A 22,568-nucleotide genomic window follows, 5' to 3' on the forward strand; every position below is an offset into this window, starting at 1 on the left:
ATTTTACATGGCATGATTATACAATGTGCAGCACCAAACGTGCAAGTCTCACAAAAACCCAACCAGCAAGTATCTTCATTGCACTAATGAATTTCCAAATATTTGTATAAGCCACACGAGCAAAGTTCTACTCAAGAATAATGACCGTACTTCCTATCTTTTTGGCTCCACCGTTACATATTTTCAGTTCCTTGGAGTTATATAATCATTATGCATCTTGGACAATAATCTTTGCTCCCCCAAATCTCAATAAAATGGAAACCCTTGCAAATCTCCCTGTCATGTTTCATACTTGTAAAAGCACTGTCACTGTCTTCTACCATCAGTGCTATTAATTTCTTTCGAAGTTTGATCCTGGCAAAAAAACAAAACCCCACAACTGTATTTACTCCAAGCATAATACCATGAGCCAAATTAATCTATGATCTAATACTGATGACATTGGTGGATTCAGTCCAGAGACAAATGTAGCTTTGTTTTGAAATGGAACATACTTTCAAATCTCCAAACAGCAATAATATTTGTTTAAAAGTTGGGGAGGGGTTTATGCCCTTAAGGCAGAGAGAATCATATGAAACTGTTGTCCATGCAAAGAAATTGTATCTAGTAATTTTTCTAAATAACACAAACATATGCAGCATATAAGTATTTTCTCTTATCTTTTTCTTACTATCCTCTGTTTTCAAGTTCACATATTTTTCTGATATGTCCTAAAAAGCAAAGACAGTCTAATATATCGTACCTTCCATTTTTTTAAAAAAGTTCTACTTTTTCAGATCTAATTTATTGTACAAGTAGTAGCAGAACAACATTGCTGTGTTCTAGTTCTCTGCAATGCACAACTTGCTCTGATAAACCAGCAAATGTCATATTGCCTGGTTAAGAGGGGCTTACAGAAAAGTTACACAATAAGCTTTATTTATCAGAGATTAGAGCATTTTACATCCTGGCCCTGTACCACTAATATTAACGGTATAACAACTGGACCATAAGTGACTGCTAAAAACCAGAATCTAAAGAAAATCTGCATGATTGTTCAAAAAGTGATTAGCAAAGGCTTATCAACAAGCCTGACTGATGTTACCCGGTTTAGCTTCTTTTTTTTCAAACTGTTGAATTCAGCAAAGCTTATACCTCTGAAAACAAGAAAAAAAAATACAGTACATGCTGACATAAATTTAATTCTGTATCTGGTGCCCTGTAGAGGTCTTGATAGCTGCCATGGATTATATAAATAAATTTCACTGTGTTCTTTGCATTTGGTCTATCTCTTTTCATTGCTGGAAACATTCGCTGCACTCGTTTGGCATTATTGCAATGTAAGGCGGTCACTTGAGTATCACTGATCTTCTCCCTGCCACGTCTGGTTGCGTGATTAAAGGAAGCAGACCTATGTGTCTTTTGAATGATCCAATTTGATACTGAGTTACAGCAATCCTGCATCAGTCAGCATTGTGTCTCTGATAGATAGACTCAGTAATGCATAGGAAGCATATGTTAGATGACATCCTGCGCATGAAGGTGAAGGACTTGTAAAATTTAGCAGTGGAGCAGGATGTGCTTCTGAGGAATCAGGTCAATGCTTGAATATAAAGTATGTATAGGTTACTCCTGTCAGTCCTTTGAGACATAATGTTTTGCCTTAAACAAGATGACAATTTTGAAAGCTATTCTGACTCATCTTCAAAAGCTGAGGGCAAATACGTGTAGTGAAGGCATAAGAAATCATCATTCAAAGGAAACGGGAAAAGAAATAAAATCACATAGGCTGAAAGGAAACTCCAGAGTTAACCTCATCCAACCTTCTACTCAAAGGAGGGACAATGTAGATCAGGTTGCTCAGGGACTTGTACAGTCAAGTATTGAGCATCTCCGAGACAGGGGATTCCACCAACTCTCTGGGCACCTCTTCCAGCATTTGATCACTGTTGTGGTAGGGTTGGTTTTTTTTTTTTTTTGGTTACATTTACTTGGAATTTCCCATATTCCAACTTGCGTCCATTGCTTCTCATCCTTCCACTGTGCAACTCTGAGAATAGTCTGCCTCTGTCTTCTTTACACCCTTTTATACATAGTTATACATAACAATAAGGTCCTCCACCTTTGCTTTGTCTTCTTATGCCCGGATGAACCCAGTACCCAAAGTGCAGGACTTCGCAATTCCCTTTGCTGAATGCCATGAGGTTCCCTTCAGCCCATTTCTCCAGCCCTCGGCAGCTCTGCTCTCCCCCTTGTGATCCCTCGCTTGGGATCACTTGCAAACTCGCTGTAAGTGCACTCTATCCCATCATCCAGATTGTTAACAAAGACATTACGTGTTATTGGCCACAACAATGATTACTGAGGGATGCCACTGGTAAACAGCTGCCAGCTCAACTTGTACCACTGGTCACAATCCCCTGAGCCCAGCACTCCAGCTGATTTTCCACCCACCTATCCACTTACTCAGTTCTTATCATTTTGGCTCTAAAGATACTATAAGTGACAGTATCAAAAGCCTTGCTAAAGTCAAGGTATGTAGCATCCACCGTTCTCCTCTCACCCACACAGCCAGCTAGCTCATTATAGAAGGCAATACAGTTGGTCAGGCATAATTTGTCCTTGGCCTGGAAACGGCTCTTCAACCTTCCCAGGAACACATAATGAGGCCAACTAGCTTGCAGTTCCCAGGATCCTTCTCGAAGATGGGTGCGTTTACCTTTTTCCAGTTATGAAGAATCTCCCCCAATCCCCATGACTTCTAAAGGTGATAGAGAGCAGTTGTGCAATCGCATTAACTTGCTCCCTCGGCACTCTTGGAAGGGGTCTGTCTGGTCCCATGGACTTGTCCAACCAGCTTAAGCACTCTGAGGATAGTAAGACTAAGGCTGTCTGCTATGGTTGATTTTCAGAGGTTGATGTTTTACTTACTTTAGCCTTTTAGAACAGTAAGTATAAACATCTTGCACTGTGAAGAACACCTTCCAAGTGAAAACACCACAGCAGCCTACAATTACGAATTCACTCAGCAAAAGCTTGTTCCTGAAAATTTGTATTACTGTTTCTTACAGTACAGTAAGCTCAGAGAGAGGTATTACAGATGTGATGATACTTAGAGAATACGAATTTTGCTGAACTGTTTCCTGGAAAGCAAGTGAACTGCCAGACAATTTTAATTCTCCTTTAGCAAAGCTTTTACAATCTGATTAATTTTTATTACGAATTGAAATTCTTTTTGCAGAGGTAAATACTCATTTAGCAAGCCTGAATTATCAAGTGGTTCCAATATGAGGCTTGAAAAGAGGTAGGAAAAGAATATGATGTTACTTCTATATCTTCTCCTTTACAGTGCAGTCATGCTTCGAATGGTCTAAAGAGCAAAGCTGCTGACTGAGGTAGAAAATACAGAAATGGCTTATTTCAGCCAGAACTTAGCACCCATAATACCTGTAACTTAGCTGCTTCACTTTGTCTTGGTTACAAGAACTCTAAGCATGCGAACAGACTAGTGTATCTCTCTCTCCATTTTCCCTTCCCATCTCCCCTGTTAACACTGCAAGATCGCCTATCCCACCAAGCCTTGTGTGAACTGCTATAACACTATTCATGGACGTTTGTTCCTTCTATAAATGCATATCGCATGCGTTGACCTACTGCAACATTCTATACTGTTAAATGGATGGACTGAGCAGAGTCCTTGTACAGGATTTTGGAACACACACACACACTGTACATTCCTCTCTAGGTGAGTTCCCTACATTGACCCTGTCTGGGCTTCCCAACTATGTCTTTACATCTTTCAGCTTAAACCCTGAATATGTGTACATTTACTTTACATTCCTTTATTTTCTGAGGGTTAACTTTAGCAACTCTGTATTCAGAGAACATTTGGCTAGAATTTGGGGAAGCACTTCCTTTTCTTGGATTTGTTTTTGTTTTAATCATTTCTTCAGCTGTTGCCTCTTTGGTTTTGCAGTGGCTCAGCTTTTCAGTGAAAACACTGGCTACTTAAAGTTTGTCATTTCTTTATAGCTCTCCTCTCTATCTGGCCAGCACTGTCAACTTTTCCCTTTCAAAAGACAGAATGGGACCTGAAGACTGAGGAACAGAGAAGCTATTGTAGCAAAGATTAAACAATTTTTAATACTCCTTATTGGTTTCATGACTCTATGGTTGGTGCGTGCTCTGAATGTGCCTGATCCCTGCCCTCCAGACAGATGGAAAGGCTCCTGGTGGTCTTGCATACAGAAAACATTAGGAACATCATTCTTCTCAGAAGAGGAAATCCTTTTGCAATCCTAACACTAAGGTGGTGATTAAAGAAGTGATCTTACATCTGACCTCACCTGAAGAGACGGAGAAAAAAAGGTACAAATCCCACTATGAGGCACACAGTTGATCTCTGAGATAAGTCTCCTATTTCCCTTATTATCCAGCTTCCATGTGTTACGTTTCTCCTACTAAACGACTTCTCTTCCTTGCTGCTGGCTCAAACTTCTCTTCACACTCTTCCTGATTCCTCTACAACCGATTTCCCTGTCTAATCCTCTTGGCCTCTATTCATACACACAAACTATACTACCATGCACACCCAACTGAAGAGTGCCTGTGGTCCAGCCCTCACATTCCCTAGATCTACATGACGAGAAGTTGCATGTAACTAGAAAAAATATGATCACCTGCTATGAAAGGATGATCTAGAAAGGACTCCTTGACTCGAAGCACACTGTTCTATTATTTGTGAAATATGATTACATCTGCCTTTTATCTTTCATCTTGTTACTCTACTCAGTGATAATTGACTGCTCAAGGCTGACACTCAGTTGTAATTATTCCCCTGGTGAAAACACAGCAACACGCTCTGCAATCGCTCTCACGTATCTGCACACAGCATCTGTAACACATCATCCTTCAGCAAACAGCTATTCCTTCCCCTACCCCTCACCCCCCGCCAAATTCGCTGTACCAATTAGTAGGGGACATTTCTCCAAAGAAAAACATAACAGAGGTAAAGAGCATCAACGTGCCTACAGATTACACGGACGGTTTCAAACCTGCAATACATTAAAAGAACTCATATGCGAGGTCCACTAACAAAGGGGCTGCCCTGCTGCTGTCTCTTGTGGCACCTGGAGATTTCCATTTACCTAGTTAGCCAATTCATTTTAGAGAACTAAGCATCTAGTAACTTCTTGAGCCACAAAGCTGCCAGGTACAAGCTGAAATAACCATCGGTAAGTCATATCACAGTAGAAGCTCTCAGCTGGATAGTTAACGGACTAACAAATATGTAAGGAGCTCCACTCAGTGGCAAGAGAATGTATTTCCAGCTATGATATTTAACACGACATGAGAAGAAAGGAGTCTTTGGAAATGTAAATATGTATACCAAACACCCTCTACTTAATTCAATGTCTGCTTGATTTATTTTAATCAAAGCACTAGAACCATGACCTTTCACTAGGATAGCTTTATTCATCTTCAGCAACAATTTCTGAGAAAATTCAATCACTGGCTGTGTAAAGATGTTGTTTAATCAAGCAGACACTCTGAATTATAAGTGTCAAGTAAAAGAGAGTCTTGCCCAGGTGCTTTATAACCTATGACTGGCATACTTGTCATTCTGTGCAGTAATGGGGTGAATTACTCCGTATGATTACAAGTCCCTGATTACTTCCTGACAAGTTGGGGTTGACGAATATTTATTTAACACTACAAGGCAGTTAATTTGATAATAAATAGATAAATACAAAACTTTGAATAAAAATGTTTTAATGACATTTCTTATCTTTGTAATGGTATTGGAGTCTGATATATAACCACATTGGCTAAAACAAAAAAAAAAAAAACCTCAGTAGTTTTACTTTAAGCTTGCTTGGCTTTCATTTGTAAGCAACCATTTTTTTCCATCTTTCCTTCTTTTTCTCGTACCTTCTCTAGACTTTCTTGAAAAACTGAGGCCTGTTTCACAGTTCCCAGCTTCTCTAACAATCTCTGTACTAAAAGTAATCTAGCCTGAGTGCACAGAGTTAGTGTATTTCTAAATCAAAGATTTTCAAACTGTGGGGAATAAACATTTAAATGGAGATGCTCCTAGGGAGCTAAGAGGAGGGCAATGGCGGGGGAAATGCCAGAGGAGTTGCAGCCAGGGCCAACGGCTGTCAGGTTCCAACAGAGGAAAACAGCAGCTCTGAACACAAGCAGAGGCAGCATGCCTGATAGAAATGACCGCGTTAGGATGTTGCTCTTCAGCAAGAGCTCACTGACAATGCCAGATCAGTTCAGCATCTCCTTTTGCTCCTGCTCTGTCTGTATTTGGCCCCTTCCCTTCTCGTCCTTGCTCTTGCTTCTGTTTGAAACACTTCCTCCAGAACACACCTCTCATTCCACTTGTTGTGGCTCCACGGCAAAGTGCTTCTCCTTCCCCAACTGCAAACATGCTTCATGGTAGTATTTCCCCACCCCATGCCCAGTTTAAGAAATGCTGCATTAGAAATTTCTCATTGGAGTTGGGCTAGAGATGCAGAATGTACCCCAGAAAGTAAAAGGAAAAAAGTCTGAGACTGCTCCTAAACAAACTGGCTGACTGAATTATGCATGATATATCCTGAGTTAGGCCTAGGACAAACTTTGGAGACTTTCAATTATATACTATGTTGTGTCTTGGTAGTAAAGATTTGATTTAAGAAAAAATGTAGATAGCTTTATTTTCAGTATTATTTCTGTATGTCTTTAATCATGTTTCCCAAAGATAGATAATAAAGGTCCCCCGCTTCGCAAAATTGCAATTTAAGAAGTCACATCGTTCTGTATCACTGTTAGATCTAGACTTTAGAGGCCTAATTCCTATACTTCTTGTCCAGTCATGCGGCTATACTATTACTCTACATAGGAATGGAAACATCTTCCATGCTGAAGGCAAAAACCAGTTAGTTTCTGGAAGCCACTGTCTGGCACAGTACAGGGGAGTGAGCGGGTGGGAAATGAGGCCAGGGAGGCTGTGGCTGGGGCCAGCGGGGAAGTGCCAGGCTCTGACTGGGAATCAATCAAGTACCCACCACTGGAAGCAGAAACGGGCACCGTGTGGGATCAGTCCTCATGTAATCATCTACATGCTTACACTAAGTCCATCTACTAGCAGAGTTATAACTTTTATAAAACTGGGCAATACCTGGTATTTACTGACCCGTAGGGTTTTTTTTCGCTCAAAAAGTTTATAACATCAGTTATCTGAACAGGAATTTAAAATGCAAACCCAAGCAGCATTGCTAACTAGGAGACACAATTCTATGTTTATATTAGGCTTTGAAAAAAGTAAATGTAGAAGTGATAAATCTTTTGCTTAGTCCTGTTTTAAATACAAACTTAGATAAGGGATCTCCATCTGTCTGTCCACCTAGTCTCTGCCCCATTCCTATAAATGTACCTTTTGGCTTGCAATGGCTCTACTAAGGACAAAAACAGACACACAGTTAGGAATGAAGAAAAAAAATGACAAGGAACAGGACAAATAGAGAACATCAATGTAAGGTTTAGAACACTAAGCCTAATATACCACGACATTTTGGAAACACTGCTATCACGTAAAGTATAATAAAATTGCATCTGACTTTTGCACTCTGAAGTTTTATCTGCTCAATAAAAGTATTTTATACATTAAGCTCTCAAAGTATTCCTAAGAATGAGATAAAATACAAATAATTCTTCAGTCACAAACAGTTTTTCAAGGGAAACACTCATTTTGGGAGTTTTATTTCAGTATGACTTTTAATGTTATGTTAAAAGCTCTGAGAAATGCATTTGAATTCCCCATGATTATATTCTGTAGTCTGAGAGTTGCTAGATTCCCCTACAGGCCTATGTCAAAGCACATTGAGAGACTGGTATCACTGTTAGGAAAAAAGTCCAGAAAATCTTAAAGACATTGAGAAGGTCTGTGTGGTAGTCTGGGGCTGTGTGTGGAAAAACTGGAAGCGTCACCCACAGCGGTAGTATGCATGAAAATTGGTCATGAAATTACAAAATCATTTAGGAATTGCTTTTGAGAACTCTGGGATGATAAATGAAACACCAGAAGGTCAGAAACTGAAATATGGTGCCTATCCTTTAAAGAGAAGCTGTGGGAGAGTGAAGTTACCTTAAACTTCAATTATCTGTTGATGATTTAAATGTTTTTTCTAGTTCTAAGACTTGAAGGAGAAAAAGGAGATGAGTAACCATCAACCATTCTGATTTTTTAGCCTGTTGTAAGAAGAGAAACACCACTTCCCTAATTTTTAAGCAAGGCTGTTGACACACCTTCAAATGCTGTCTTTAGATGGTTCTGAGGGCAAGAGCCGACACGACCATCACCATGCCTCCCCTCTCTTTTATGCAAAGCCACGTGGGTGCTGCTTATGTATCCCGAGATCCCTGCACCCCTTCAGTCCGCCTTCCCACCGCCTCCCCGGCTGGAAAGGCTTGTCGCATTCTGCAGAGAGCCATGAGGGGAGCCAGCCCTACAGAAAAAACCGTGCTGCCTTTCGGCAGCATTACTTTGCTGGTGGCTTGGGAGCCTGAAGAGAGCAGGGGAGCACCCGCGGGTGCACGAACTAACTGGGGAGGGGCTGGGCATGGGGAGCGGGGCAGGCCCATGCCAGCGCTGACATCAATTCATCTGGAGCCCCAGCTACTGAGAAGCAAGTAAAAGGCCGGGGCGGGCTGGGAAGCGCTGCAGAAGCGCTCCTAGTCACAACCAAGGAACACGGAGGAGCCCCGGGCCCTACCCCGGGGTCAGTAAAGCACGATTTCTTCAGGAACTGGGATGAGGGAAGAGGGCGCGGTTATGGCACCCGCGGGGAACGCCGCGGTGGCCGAGGCCGTTACGAGGGGTTCGCGGGGCGGGCAGAGGCCCCGCTCGGCGGGGGGAAGCGAGGAGGCGCACCGGCCCGACGCCCCGCGGCTGCAGGCCGCCCAGGCCCCCCCCGCCCCGCTCCCCCTGCCCTGCGCCTGCGCCTGGCAGCGCTTCCGGCTGTGCACCCGCTGGCTGACGTAGCTTCCGCTCGGAAGACGTTTCCGTGCCGTCATTTCCTCCCCCGCCGCCGCGATCGCCGTTTCCTGCCCGGCCGCAGGGGACTCGTGTCCCTTCCCAGGCTCCGTGCGCGCCCGCCCCGCCGCCGCTCCTCCCCCGCGCCCCCTTCCCCGCCGCCGCCATGGCCATGAGGCAGACCCCGCTCACCTGCTCCGGGCACACGCGGCCCGTGGTGGACCTGGCCTTCAGCGGCGTCACCCCCTACGGCTACTTCCTCATCAGCGCCTGCAAGGGTGAGCGGGGGCGGCGGCCCCTTTGTTTTAGCCGGCCCGGCGGGGGTGCCCTGGCCCCCGGGGCGGGTGTGCGGGGAGCGGGGGGTGGGCCGCCCCGCCGCTCGTAGGCCGCGCATCGCCTGCCCGAGGCGGGTGGTGGTGCCGGGGCGGGCGGGAGCGCGGGAGGCGGCGGCGGGAGCGGGGCGAGCGGCCGGGGCTCGGCGGGGCAGCTGCGCCGGGGTGCCCCGTTCGCCCAGCGAAACGCCGGCACTTGCAGGGGAACGCCAGCTGAGGGTGTTGCCGAATGAAGGAGGGAGCGGACAGCTGATTTTGGCGGTGCTTCGTTGCCGGGTTAGCCCGGGGGGTGCCACAGCCCGCATGCCTTCGGTTTGGATCCACACCGGGGGCGGGGGAGGAAGCCTCGGAAGGGTTTATTTCTAAAACCGCTCATTTCTGTCGTCTGTGCACGTGTGCTGTAGATTTTCAAATGAGCTCCCGTTTACCCAGGGCAGCTGCCTTGCTGGACGGAGAATGGTGACGTCCACCTCCTTTCCCATGAGAACGCTCTTCTCGTTATGTGGCTAGCCTTTCCCCTTCATATGCGTACATGTTAATTTTATGTGTGTGTTCATAAGTTTAAAGGACATTTCTTTCTGCCTTGGAGTGCTTCCAGTTCAGCTCTACATCTTCTTGTGTGAACAACTTTTTTGATAGCCTCCCAGGAAAAATAATCACAGGAAAGGCTTTCTATTTCTGTTTCATTTTTACATCATCTCTGTATGTGTTTTAAATGTATCTGATTACAATCACAAGACTTATTTTTAAGTACTGTTAGTCTGAAAATACTGTTGCAAAGTAAAAAAACCAAACCTGCCTGAAGAAGACTTGAGCAAAAATAAAACTTAAACAAAGTTCTCTTTTCTATGTCCCTTCTATCTTAGCACAAACCTAAAGAAAACTTATATCTCATTTGGAGTGTTTTTTTAACGTCCGTATAGTTTTAGATGCCTGCAGCAAGTACAGCTGCATATCTAAGCTCTTCAGCTAAGCTCTTTTACAAAGAATACCTTCATAAAGTATGCGCTATTTCCACATGCTGCTGCAAGGGGGTCTTTTTTTAAAACAGCTTCCTTTTTTATCATGTTACCTGAATATGGGTTTTGTTTTTTTTGAAGATGGTAAGCCTATGCTGCGTCAGGGCGACACAGGAGACTGGATTGGCACATTTCTAGGTCATAAAGGTGCTGTTTGGGGTGCCACTTTGAACACGGATGCCACTAAAGCAGCTACAGCAGCAGCAGATTTTACAGCGTAAGTGATTAGTTGTCTTTGAAGTCTGTATTTTCATTTAGTCTATAGTACTCTTTGGTGACATGCAGCTGTAGTAAATTACTGATTCATTTGTTTTTCTTTCGTAATTGTTTGCTTATTTATGGCTAGCCAAATTAAAACCTAGACTTTTAGGTTCTTGAAAGCAGCTACAGTTAATCCTGTCATGATGAACAACTATGATTGCTTCTTGATAAATGTACTTAATTACCATCCTGGTTTGCTAGAATAATATTTCTATGTAGCTCTAATCTCTGGCACTGTAGTTATAGCAGAGTTGAAAGAGTGATTTTTATTTTGCTTCTACTAGTTAGCCTCTTTTTATTACAAGAAAACTCTTGTGAAAATTCTAGTGAATTATTTCTTTGATGGTTTTTGTTGTTTGTTTGTGCTGTTTGCAGCATATATTAATAGTTGGCAAGTTGAATCCTGTTAGAGGTCAGTCTCTATTAAGTTGCAGAGCACTGCCTTTGTCTTAAAACTAAAATGCTAATTAGTCTGCAGTATCCTGAAGAAGCGGATAAAGGAAAATGGTGTGATAGTACAAAAAAAAAAAAAAGCTTTAGTAAAAGCATAGAAAGTATTCTCATTGACTAACTGGGTTATAACTTACAAGAATGTAGCATTTATGATAATGTTATGATGGTGTCAGAAAAGATTGCTTACAAACTAATCCGACTATTCAGGTTGATTTGTCCTGGTGCTACTAAAATTTAAATGTTTTCTCTTGCTGTTTAGCAAAGTGTGGGATGCTGTGACAGGCGATGAACTAATCACATTGGCTCACAAACACATTGTCAAAAGTGTGGATTTTACACAGGTAGGAAAAACCTTTATACCTTATTCACCAGGGAAGTAAGCTCTTGAGTATGTTTTGCTATTAGTTACTTTTCTGCTTTTTATGTGTGTATCTTAACAGGCAAATAATCTAGCATACTGCTTCTAGTTTTTAAGATTGTAACTCAAATGTAATAAGTGTGTTAGAGGTTGTCTGAGAGAAAGAACTGTTTTTTTAAGACTCACAGATGAAGGCTGGTATTTTGATTCAAAATAGAGTTGACCCTTTATAACTTCTGTTTCAGGATAGCAATTATCTGTTAACAGGTGGACAAGATAAACTGTTGCGTATCTACGACTTGAGCAAACCAGAAGCAGGTGAGTCTGCTTTTAGAACTGATTCTTGGTTTTTGGAGTTAAATGAAAATTCTGAAATTAAGAGCTACTTTCTGTTATGAATCACAAAAGACAAAGTTGAGGATTGCTTTACAAATGTAGTGTCTATAACCTTTTGCTAGAGTAAGATAATCTGTATGTTTTAAGTTTACACTTTTGCAAGTGAACTAGAGTTTATCTAGAATAGACTTCAAGGATAGCATGTTTCAGTTCAACACAGACTCCTTAGAAATAGGTCTAATTAATTAAAATTTAGTAATCTGAAAGAAAAAAAGACTCCACATATTTAAGCGTGTTTAAATTCATGTTGATACTGAACTACTAATGATTGACATGAAGCTAGAGAACCTTGATGTTAAACTAGCGAAGCTTTTTAAATTTAGGCAATCAGATACCCAGTTTACATTTATCCCGTTCCTGGAATAAGAGCTACAAATGAAGTCATAAGTGCTTGAAGTAATTTTACAGTTTCTAGTAAATGGAAATCCATATAACTTAAGCAAGCTCCCAAGCTGCTGCATGACATTATTTCATTTTCTTATATGTATTAAAATATTTGGCTTTATTTTAAGAACCTGATGTTGTCAGTGGACATACTTCTGGCATTAAAAAGGCTTTATGGAGCAGTGATGACAAACAGATTCTCTCAGCTGATGATAAAACTGTCCGGTAAGAAAAAGTAACTTTCCGTTTTCTAAGAAGCTGACTTTTATTTATTGTCATGATCTATGTGAGAAGATAATTATGTTTTTTGGTAAAGGATATAAGTAACACAGGTTACTTGATCCTAGATTATTATAGCTGCATGCCTAATACAGTTCTCTTATGCTGTTAGAGACGTAACTTTTGTAATAATTCTAGTTTACCCCATAAGCACGTCCTCCCTGATAAGAAAAGGTGGTCTTTGAGAACCACACAGTCGAATAAATTTATGCCTTTCATAATCCTAGAGAAGATGAATTTATTCTGCAATCCAGCCTTGAAAGATGCACAAGGCATAGACTAGCCAGGGACTAGGAAGAGTATCTGGAAACAGTGCACTGCTGGTAGACGTAGCGTTCTTTCTCTGCCATGCTGATAAGTTGGGTAGGCCTTAGTGTTTTTATAAGATGGCTCATCCAGTTACAGTTAAGTGTTTTGTTTACTTTATGCCCAATTGGTAGGAGATGTGCTGAAACCTAGACAAACCTGGCTTCTGGGGAGATGAATTGACAAAGACCCTTCCTCAAGCTATGCTGTCCAGAAAAGATGAGCGATGTGCCTTGCTGCTTCCTCAGCTTTCTGGCTGATAACGACCAGTGCCATCTCATGCCTAGCTGTCTCACCATTCTTATATTTATGGCACAAAGAAGAGAGAAATAGAATGGTCTTTTCTCCTTTGTGGAAGGAAGGATGGGAGGGTGAAGTCATGATGGTGCAACTTCCCTGTAGTCTCCTTTTCAGCTCTAGTTCTTTTCAGTTTCTTAGTGTTCAAGCTAGGCAAGAGCCTAGTCTTGTTTATTTTTCTCTGAAAATAGAAATGTAGCAGTCAGCTTATGAATTAAGATTCTTACTTGTTACAGCAAAACAATTTTATTTCTTTTCTGTTTAGATAGCTCTCGCACCCCTAGATAGAAAATTATATTGTCTTAAATGAATCTCTGTTCTTTGTATAAATTGGCATTAGTACCTCTTTGCCTTGTGAGGTATAAAGGCAGAACGGAATCTTCAGGTCTTGCTTCTAGAAAGCTCTGTTGCTCAGGAGACTTACAACAAGGTTTTTAATCTCTAAGGGAATCTTTGAGTAGTTAAATGGTATGTGTACCATTTAATGTTGTTGCATTAAGCTTCAAAAGTAGCAGTATTTTAAAGTAAGTATGTCTTCATTCTCACCTTGGCAAAGTTTAAGGTAAGGATGCCGCTGAAAATCCAAAGTACCTGTGGAATCAAACCACGTTCCTTGTTAGGTGGCTTTTTTGATCTGAATCTTGCCATGGATGGGAGGTGAAAAATTGTTTGATTTGCTGAAGTAATCTGGGAGTCTTTTTTTTCCTTTTTGTTTCCTCTTAAGCCTCTGGGACCGGAGTACCATGACCGAAGTGAAGGCACTAAATGTTGCGATGTCAGTGAGCAGCATGGAGTATGTTCCAGAAGGACAGATACTTGTGATAACCTATGGGAAGACTATTGCTTTTCATAGTGCAGAAACGTGAGTCCAAAACAGAATTTTCACAGGTTGAGTAATGGGCTTGGTTGTGGGTAAAAACTGACTGTACGAGGCCAAAATCACCAAGTCGTCAGAACTGGTGTCAGTAGACATCGTTGCTTGCCGTCTTGTCAGAGGCAGAGTGTGAAACAACTACCCTATTCTAAACCAGTGAACCCTAACTGTCTGTAAGATACTAGACTGCCATTTTTGTATTTCACACTAATTGTAATTGTGGTTAAATAAGTTTCAGCCAGGGTTCAGTTCAGTGATTTTCAGAGAACTAATTATTTATACATATCTATGGTGTCTTAAGAGAGCAAGTTACACACTTAAACATATTCCAGAAAGTAGTTCTAAACATGAGCCTTTTTTGTTTATTTTGAACTTGTTTCTAACTTGATGAGCGTGATTTGCAAGTATTAAAACTTGTTTCAGAAATTGTGTGTGGGTGTCTTCTGTTTTTCTTAAAAGCAGTTGTGATTTGTAGAATCACAGTTTCTTTGCTCTCAGGATCTTTTTTATGAACTTTGTTAACAAACTTTTCCCCCTCAGTCTAGAGCAGATTAAATCATTTGAAGCACCTGCTACAATCAATTCTGCATCACTTCACCCTGCGAAAGAATGTTTGGTTGCAGGTGGTGAAGATTTTAAACTCTATAAATATGACTATAATACAGGAGAAGAATTAGGTATGTTTGTCTTCTACAATCAAAAATGAGTTCTGAAATGGGTATTAGATTAATGACATAATGACTAATAAATTCAATTGTTGTATTCAAATAAGGTCTTAGCATAGCATGCTGCGCAAAAGGATGAAAAGGTGTATTATCAGTTAAGCCTAACATACCTAACATTACTCTTCTGGAACTAATTAAAGCCTCTGTTAAACAGCTTTTTGTATTTTTAAAAAAAAAAGTTAAGTCATCTTGTATTGCTGCAATACCAGGCTGTATGTTAACTTAAGTGTCATACTATAGCATTCATTAAATATGTCTAATGAGTTGCAGCTCTTTGGTTTTATGAAAAATGTGATATGTTTGTGTTCTTGTTAGTTGGCCAAATATATTTTAAAAAAGTGTATTTTTAAGTTTGTTGGTTGATCCTGTCCTTGTTTTAAATTGTATGTATGCAGAGGGACAGCGCATGTGTGCTGCATGCTACTGGCTTTCTTTGTAGTTTTGCCTAGAATAACTAAGCACCTATTTTCTTGCAGTTAATAAAACATTAATATGTTACCTAAATTAGAGATGGCTGAGATACGAGTTAATAGGAGCTTTGTTTTGTGTCAGAAGTTAAATACTGAGAAAGTGCTTCCCATCAGTATTTTTTCCTCTTCTGATCAGTTTTTACTAATTTCAGTTGTTGACTGAAATTTTAAATTAATAGTCTTGATATGTTCTCTTATAGAATCTTACAAAGGACACTTTGGTCCAATTCACTGTGTGAGATTTAGCCCTGACGGAGAGTTATATGCAAGTGGCTCTGAGGATGGTACACTAAGGCTGTGGCAGACAACAGTAGGGAAAACCTATGGTCTTTGGAAGTGTGTGGTTCCTGGTAAGTGTGTGCTTGTTCCTGGTGAAACTTGGCTGCTTCGTGTGTACTTTTTTAAGTAATATCTATCATAAGTGGTAAACATCTGAATTTCCTACAGTAACTGTACTGTTGTCTGAGGGTCTCTATCCACTCAAGTCTGTTAAATTTAAGTATTTACTTTTGTAGCTGTCATTTAAGCAATTAACGTCAAACCTGTAAGCTTATTGAATATAGATGCTTTGTGGATATATAAGCAAATAGTCTGATGTATTTTTATTTTATAGAGCAAAAAATAAGAAATACCACTTTGATAAATCTTAAAGATATAAGAATCTATAGAAAGAAGTGTGGATGATAGTTTTTGTTTATATTGTACTTTGGTTCTCTAAAGTTGGGGGGTGGGGAGCAATGTCTAGAAAACTGCAAGTGAGTATTCATTAATGGATTGCTTACCCAACTCTTTCTCCTCAACACTAAATTAAGTGGATTTTTTTTTTTTCATTAAGGTGAATGGGGGGAACTGAAGGTATTGACTGTTTTGTTTGTTTTTCTCCCTCCTCCCTCTCTACAGAAGAGGAGAATGCAGAAGCAGCAAAAGCAAGGACCACCCTTCCAGGAACTGCAGAGGAGGAAATAGGTAATGCACTGAACTGCCAGCTTCAACTCAGCAAGTGTTAAAAGATCAGTCAAGACAGTAGCATTCTTTAGTATGGAAGAGGTAGTTTTCCCCAAGTACCTTCTGGCATTTTTCACTCTTCTCAAAAGATTTTTGAGTGTGTTTTCCTGAAAACGACCATGTGGTAAGTGTCAGACTAGTGACTAGAGCTGTGCAGACTGAACAGATGAGGTAGAATAACTGCGTCAGGTTAAATGGAAAAACAAACTGAACTGGTCTTTAAGCAATCCCTGCAACATTGATTTGGTTCATCTATCTAAGATGAAGTTAAATAATACCATTCTTATTTAATTGCAGAAGATCTTGCCTCTGAAAACTCAGATTCGGTGTACAGCTCAACTCCTGAAGTTAAGGCCTGATTATTGCAACTGTTACGCAGCATATGGACGTACGAGACTAAATCAAGTGAACAGTGATAAACAGCAGCCTTCCAGAGTGCACTCTCTACATAAGGCAAAGATGGGCAGTAATTGATGAGAATGCGGTGGAACTGGCTAGGTGTTGTCTGTAAGAGAACTGTGTATCCAAAAACAAAAAAAGACAAGTAGTAGAGTTTTGCTATCTTTTTAGCATAACTGCCTACTGTCTTTTCAAAGACGTGTGCAAGCCAACATCCAGTCTCTCCAATTTCAATTAGACTCATTGTAGTGTGTTTTCTTTATTATGGAGAAGAGATACAATGGCTTTTACCCATTTTCTTTTTCTTGAAAGTTGGAAAATTTGGCTTTGGTTGAAAAGAAGGGATTAGGTACTAAAAGTATTTGGTTTGGGTTTTGTTTCATTGTACGCTGCTTCTGAATGTTTAACTGTTTTCAGTTGTCTAAATAAAACGCCTCTCAAAACTCGTATCTTACTGTTGAGCATTGGGTTCATGGAATGGAAAAGCAACCAAGTTAATTATGTAATCCTTTCTAGCATCTTGGTTTTGTACTATACAGAGGGAATGCAATACAAAAGTTTCAGTGTTGGTACAGAGGGTGGCAAGTTCCTTGATCTGTAAGCTCTGTGTCTTTTTATTCTTTAAAGTTTGAATGTAAACATGAGCCTTTAAAATCAGAACCAGTGAAAACTCCTAAATTAAACGTGCTGCCTGAAATATTTGGTTGTACATTAAAATCTCAGAGGGTGGCTATGAATCTGTATAAAGCTTGGGTTTAGTCCTCCAGACTGGATAAAAAAGTTACTCTTTCAAGGTTACAAATCGTACTTTCTTCATTAAAGAAAATATTGCCATTCTTCCACTTGTCACTTCCTTTAATGTTATGCTGAAAGGTTTACATAACACATTCTGTATGGAAAGGAGAAAAGTTATACGGAAGTATTTTTTCACACACCTTTTTATTTTTTTCATATTCATGCTTGTCCTTACTGTTCTTTTGGATTTTTTCCCAAGACTACAGTAATGCTGTCGTCTTAGAAAATTGAAGCTTAGCATTTGAAAACTGGGGTATACATTGGAACATGGGCAATTCTGTCTGAAGGTAAGAAAGTACTTTTTGATTGTGAAGGGGAGTCAAATGCTGGAAGAGGTTACCTGGAAAGGTGGTGAAGTCTCCGTTCTTGAAGATACTCAAAACCCAACTGGATGTGGCGCTAGGGAACCTGCTGTAGCTGAGCCTGCTTGAGCAGGTGGTTGGACTCTGGTGGTTGACCGAAGTCCCTTCCAGCTTCAGCTGTTGGGGTGGAGGAAGTAAGAAGGAAAATAAAGAACGATACCGCAAATCATGGTTTCTTAGTGCAATAGTAGTGTCAAGATATGTTATTTCACAGACTTCATTACAAACTTAATTTTGCAGTTGTCTATTTGAATTTAAAAACAAGCAATTCACAACCCTCTGATTTACAGCTGATTGTTTCAGCCTTATCGTTAATTCCAGTAAGGCTTATGAGGGCTCCAAACCTAGTGCTTCAGCCTAGAAGCTGTTCATTTTACAAGCTGAAGGATGTGTTTAAAACAAGAAACTCTCACAGCTCGCCCCATGGTGAAACTTCTGCGGGCTGTGGTCTTTGTGCTGTATTTCAAGCAGGCTGTGTAGTATTTCATAGAGACGCCTGGACTAGCGTCCTCAGATTTCAGAGCTGCGACCCTTTGCTGCTTTACGTGATGCTGCTGTGAGTTTGTGGTTTCTTTGCTAGCACTGAGCAAATTGGGCTAAAATTGCAAGATGTTTCATCTAAATGAGAATATTCTCAATGTTTAATACTTTTTTGTGTGAGGTTGAGTCATTATAACTCTGGAAAAAAGTAAAGGCCGTGAAGTTGTCGGTGCCTTTGTTACTGGACTTTCATTTTGCAGGTGTTCCTAGAAAATTTTACAAGGTTGGCAAGTTTACAGAGCCCATTGCATGTGTGTGAGACTAGTTTCTACTTGAAGATTCAACTCGAAGAAATCGACAGTTGCCTGGACTCGTTATCGTCACGACGGCAAGTCGGGTGTTAATTATCTGTAAAGGAGCAGAGCACCCAGCAGCTCCCGCCACAGAAGGGCAACGGTCTCGCCCTGTGGCGGCTGAGGGGTGGGGGTAGGCCTCGGCTGCCTCGTTACCGGCCGCTCCGGGGCGGCGGGCTCGGCACTAAGGCGGTGGCGGCGGGGCAGCACCGGGGCCGGGGCAGGCCGGCCGAGCCCGCCCGACGCCGCCGCTTCCTGCCCGCGCGGGGCGGGACCGGCGAGGCCGAAGTCTGCCCGCCCCGCCCGGGTCCGCCGGCGGGGGCGGAGAGCCGCCGGCAGCGCGGGCCATGGCGGGCCGAAACCGGGGCACCGAGCTGGGTAAGGGGCGGCGGCCTGCGGGGAGGGGGCCGTGGAGGCGGGCCCAGTCCCGGCTCCTCCGGGGAGGGCTGTGAGCTGCCGAGCCGTGGCGTGAGGGCTTCCCCAGGCAGCAAACCGGCGAGCGCGGCTCGGGCAGGGCCGCCCGCCCTGGGAACGGGCGGAGAAGTGCCGGTGAGCGCCCGGGCGGGTGAGGCGCCGGCTGGCTCCCGGCTGTGGGGCCGGCCTCCCGCCCGCCCCCGGCTGGCCCACCTCGGTGTGTAGGAGCCAGGCTGCTGCAAAACCTTGTTTTAAAAAAAACCTGCCTAGCCAAAATAGAAATAGACTTAGGATTCCTTTAGATCCTTTAATATATACTCGTGACAGACAACCGCGAGGCCTGTAGGAGGCTTGTTTTCCCTTTGGTACTCCAGGTTAAGCAGAAGTTGAGGTTTGCCCATCACATACGGCCTTGGCTTGAGAGGCTCCGAGCGGGGCACCAGCTTGTGGGACGGCCAGGCTGCGGGACACCGCAGTCCTGGTCCTGTCACAAAGCTGGGCCGGGTCCCCTCTTGCGCACCTTTCTGGTTCTCACTGAATAAACCTCCCCCCCTTTTACTTCCCAAGAGGTTCAAAACACTTTTTATTAGTTGGATTCTTATTTGCAAACTCAGGACTTTACCTCTCCTTATCGTTCTCCTTGTTGCTTGCTCTCTGAAGACTGATAAGGGTTTTCCAGGTGTTTGCAGGTGGTCTCGAGGCCCAAAAGGCGGCTGTGCCTCAGGTAAGGCAGAGAGCAGCCAAGAAAGGTTTCTCTGCCATTTGCTAGCTGGAGCTCCTCTTCTGCTGATTACTGGGGGCGGGGAAGGAGAAAGGGCTACAGCTTCCCGAGTTTTCCACCCAGCAAAACCCAGCTGCAGTGGTGGAATGAATTAAGATGATGAGCCTTCCTACAGTCTGCCTTTAAGGTATGATAATTTGGTCAATATGAGAAGATGGACAATTAAGTGGAGGAGATACAGGGGTGGCATCATGGAAGATGGGAAGCAAAGGACAGGTGGTGTGGAACAGGGAGATCTCAAAGTTAGCAGGAGCAGAGTTCAGGAGGCCATGCTGCATGGTGTCACGTGGCTACACTCCTGTCTCTAGCACAAGCATGGGCATTTTTGCAGAGCTAACATGCATTTTGAATGATTAGCCTGTGGACAACTGAGAGTTGACTGCTTTTTCATTCACCGAAATCATTGACATGTTCTAACTCCTAAAAGTGAGATGTTGAGTTGCTCTCTGATGTGCTTATTCATGGGCTGCTTGCAGTGACAGGTGAGTTTCAACTGTAGCCATCTGAACAGCATCTTTTTGCTGAAACCAACATGTTAATAATGTAGCGGCAAAATTTCAGTGTCTGTTAGGGAAGAGGATAGCACGGAAGTTTGCAAATGCACTCCAGTTACTTTAAACTAGGTGTGTGTTGTGCTTTGTCTTACTGCATATTTAATCTTACAATTAATTGTTGGTATATGTGGGGAGTCCAGAAACTTGAATGTGAAGTCAGTTCAGTTCTTATCAGTCATCCTCTGACAGACAGGCATATATGTAAGGAAGGCTGTGCTGCTGAGTGGGAAATTATTGGAAGAAATGGGCGACCTCACTAACATTTGGCTGGATCTTGTTGTACAACTGTAGTCAAGGGAAAAGTATTCAATGTGCAGCTGACCAGCACAACATAATTCTTGTTTTTTTGCACTCACTAAAATAATCTTTGAGTATATTCCTAATATTTTCTATAACTCTTTCTTCTCCTTTAAGTAGCCCTCCTCTGCCCAAGAGGCAGAGTCAACTAATGCTCAAGATTATTAATGGAGAGCACAGAGGGATGGATGTCTTCAGGGCTGTACCATGTGGCCTCTGCCAGCTGCAACTGATCTACCTGGAAAGGCCACTGCCCAAAGCTTATCCACAGGTACTTGTTGCCATCCCTTCCCAGTGATATTCATTTAGATCGGTTGCGCTCAAAATGAGCTGGGTTAGATGTGCAGGACAGGCGTAGTAGGGGAATGGTGTGGCCACAGCCGCGTTTGTATTAAGTGGCAGCATACCCACTGTGGCTGTTTCTAACAGCTGCCTTATGCTGGCTGCTTTAAAAAAACTGAATCTCCCTGCCATTTGCTCTCCCACTAAATACACATCTGAAATACGTTAAGTGCTGTATTTAAGTAAGTCGCTGTATCTTAGCTGGTAGCAGTACTCAAAAAGGATGTGTTAAACCCTTGCCTTTATCTTTCTTGGTCCCTAACAATACACACTGCTTCTGTGACTTAGGCACTTTGGCTTTTGAAGGCTTTGCCAGCTTGCGCCAGCAGCTTTAACAGTAATTCAGATGATTTGCCCTGTATCTCACAGAGCATTCTGTAGGATTAGAGTTTTCTAACAGGGACACCTAGTGGTAAAATATCTTTTACTTAAAAATACATTATTTGAGTCCTTTTCTCTGTGTCTGGTATTTCTGTGCTTGCTACCTAATGTCATTATTTAAGCAGTAAATTTCTGATGCGGCCATTAGAGAGCATCTATTTGTTTATCAATGACAAGCCAAACTCTTCTCAAATCATGGTATATAATGCTTTCGCATGTGATATTTTTTGGTAAAATAAATACATTTCTGTAAAAGCCCTTAATTCATCGTTCCTTTCTTCCTTTCTTCCTTTCTTCCTTTCTTCCTTTCTTCCTTTCTTCCTTTCTTCCTTTCTTCCTTTCTTCCTTTCTTCCTTTCTATCACTCTTCCTTAGTAGAAGAACAAGGTGTTTACTTGGAATAAGGAACAGGTATATGTAACATGGATAAAAAGGCACTGATTTGCATGAACTAGTCAGAGGGTCACTAGTCTAATACACTGATACATTTGCCATCAGAACATCATGTAAAGAAGGTGAATAAGAAACTTTACGAGTTTGTCATTCCACAGGGACTGTTTGTGGAGTCATTCTTGGGTACTCGGGTTCACCATGATGCCTGCAGGGGCTGAAAGGAGTCTGCCTCTCCTGCTCTGCTCCCAAGGATGCTGGAGTATAAGGGACCAGATGCTTCATGTTTTGTCACGTTTCAGAAAAGCATCAGATGCAACTTTTTAATGCCACTTCACAACAAAATAGTGAAACACATCAGTGAACATCTGTCTTGTAGTGTGAGCTAATAACATACTCCTTTGGTTTAACTGTGGGGATGCAGACATCCGCCACATGAGTTTTCTGTTCCCTGCAGATGGAATTTTGATGCAACAACTTCAGAAGTTGTGGAGAAAGACAGACATTCAGTAACCTTGGGTAGAGGCAGAAAATGGCAAGTAGGATGTTTAAAACTAAGCAGATAACACAGCTTGTTTGTGTGGAGCCTGAACCTGTGCCTAGATATAAGTTTTTCTTCAGGCCACTCAGTAGGGAGATTGGAAGGGGGGATGGCCTGAACAATAGCACAAGGTCATGTGGCAAAACAGCAGCAGCATTGATTGCCAGTGACATAGTTTTATCATTTATTGTATTGGTAAAAGGGTACATCGTACCTGACCAACCTAATATGCCTTCCATAGTAAAATGACTGGATATGTTGACAAGGGGAGAGCAGTGGATGTCATTTACTTCAACTTTAGCAAGGCTTTTGACACT

The 22,568-nt window shown here is 42.1% G+C and overlaps 2 protein-coding genes across 3 annotated transcripts in view; both read left to right on the forward strand.

The window, feature by feature from the left end:
- Positions 1 to 9,050: 9,050 nt before the first annotated feature.
- Positions 9,051 to 17,399, forward strand: STRAP (serine/threonine kinase receptor associated protein). Its single transcript, XM_087767256.1, has 10 exons — positions 9,051 to 9,282; positions 10,437 to 10,572; positions 11,329 to 11,410; positions 11,673 to 11,745; positions 12,336 to 12,432; positions 13,814 to 13,951; positions 14,504 to 14,640; positions 15,359 to 15,508; positions 16,059 to 16,124; positions 16,461 to 17,399. Exons 1-10 carry the CDS (start codon positions 9,171 to 9,173, stop codon positions 16,520 to 16,522), a joined length of 1,053 nt encoding a protein of 350 aa, XP_087623382.1. The 5' UTR covers positions 9,051 to 9,170; the 3' UTR covers positions 16,523 to 17,399.
- A 1,380-nt stretch (positions 17,400 to 18,779) lies between these two features.
- Positions 18,780 to 22,568, forward strand: part of DERA (deoxyribose-phosphate aldolase) — a 57,540-nt gene continuing 53,751 nt past the window's right edge. The window contains exon 1 of one of the 2 annotated variants that reach the window (XM_087767365.1): positions 18,780 to 18,930. In XM_087767365.1, the coding sequence (XP_087623491.1) occupies positions 18,900 to 18,930 (31 nt within the window). In that variant the 5' untranslated portion in view covers positions 18,780 to 18,899. Of the gene's footprint in view, positions 18,931 to 20,766; positions 20,870 to 22,568 lie in introns of those variants that run through there. The other variant, XM_087767364.1, reaches the window with a different exon arrangement.

This window comes from Nipponia nippon, unplaced genomic scaffold (genome assembly GCF_047370975.1).
Source record: "Nipponia nippon isolate SJK-2023a ecotype South Korea unplaced genomic scaffold, ASM4737097v1 scaffold_3, whole genome shotgun sequence".
NCBI lineage: Eukaryota > Metazoa > Chordata > Aves > Pelecaniformes > Threskiornithidae > Nipponia > Nipponia nippon.